General features: G+C 34.6%; 1 protein-coding gene across 1 annotated transcript in view; it reads left to right on the forward strand.

Moving 5' to 3' along the window:
* Window positions 1–1182, forward strand: part of POLE2 (polymerase (DNA directed), epsilon 2, accessory subunit) — a 32810-nt gene that overhangs the window by 16587 nt on the left and 15041 nt on the right. The window contains exon 11 of the mRNA XM_012663755.1: window positions 449–498. Within this exon, the coding sequence (XP_012519209.1) occupies window positions 449–498 (50 nt within the window). The remainder of the gene's footprint in view (window positions 1–448; window positions 499–1182) is intronic.

Genomic DNA, 1182 nt, shown 5'->3' on the forward strand with positions numbered 1-1182 from the left:
TAAAGGAAATGCACGAGCTAAAAATTTTACCCAGGTAGTATTTTTGACACTATAAGAAATTATGTGCATCACCTGAGAAAATGTGAAAAGTACATTATGTATGACAAAGGATTATAATGTAAGTTATTATGTTCACCTAGAGTACTTATGTTTTAGTAAATCAAGTCTGTGTTTTTGTGGGATGTTTTTCAGAGAACATGTTTTCAATATCATAGGAGCATTTGATATTCCACGCTTTGTGTACAACTCAGAAAGAAAAAAATTTCTTCCGTAAGTATACCATCTATTGCTTTTAAGTGAATTTCAAATGTACATTTCTTTCAGAAGGTATATAGTCTTATGTTTCACTTTTGGACCATGTTTGTATACTATGATAGTAAAAAATAGGGATTCCTTTTTTCTAGTCTGTTAATGACCAACCACCCGGCACCAAATTTATTTGGAACAGCAAGAGATAAAGCAGAGCTGTTTCGTGAACGATACACCATTTTGCACCAGGTAAGTTATAGGGGGGAAAATACTGGGGAAATTGGGGGAAAAAAGAGACTGTTTCAGTGTAGGGAGATCTCAGGGATATTTAAAGAATGCAATTTTGTAGTCCAAAGTTGGTTATTCAATAGACTGTTACTGGGATCTTTGTGACTGAGACCATATAGGGATAAAGATATTTTCCCCTTAGCAATAATGATGACAATAAAAACAGTAGCTAAAATTTAATATATGATTTTGATATGCCAGGCACTGTGTTAGCACTTTACATACATTATTTACCTCATTTAATCTTCACAACACTAATACATGTATAAGTGCTATTACTATCCATGTTTTACAGATGAGGAAACTGAGGCCCAGGGAAATTTAGTAACTTGCCCGAAGATCACATCTAGTAAGTAGAGATAGGATTTGAATCCAGTCTGTTTGACTCTGGAGCCTGACCATTGCCTACTACACTATACTACCTTCAAGCAGCTTACAGCTTATGAAGTTAAAGGCATTTGCACAAATGTAATAGAAAGTAGAATTTTATACAGGCTATAAAAGAGATGCAAACCGAATGCATTCGATGGAAAAATCAGAGAAGCTTTCAAGGAAATGATGGCATTTGACATGGGCCTAGATTGCTTTGATATGTGGAAATGGGAAAAAAGTAGTGGTAACAGTGTGAACAAAGACATAGCAAAA

The sequence above is a fragment of the Propithecus coquereli genome, unplaced genomic scaffold, assembly GCF_000956105.1.
Source record: "Propithecus coquereli isolate 6110/MARCELLA unplaced genomic scaffold, Pcoq_1.0 Scaffold83, whole genome shotgun sequence".
Taxonomy (NCBI): Eukaryota; Metazoa; Chordata; class Mammalia; order Primates; family Indriidae; genus Propithecus; species Propithecus coquereli.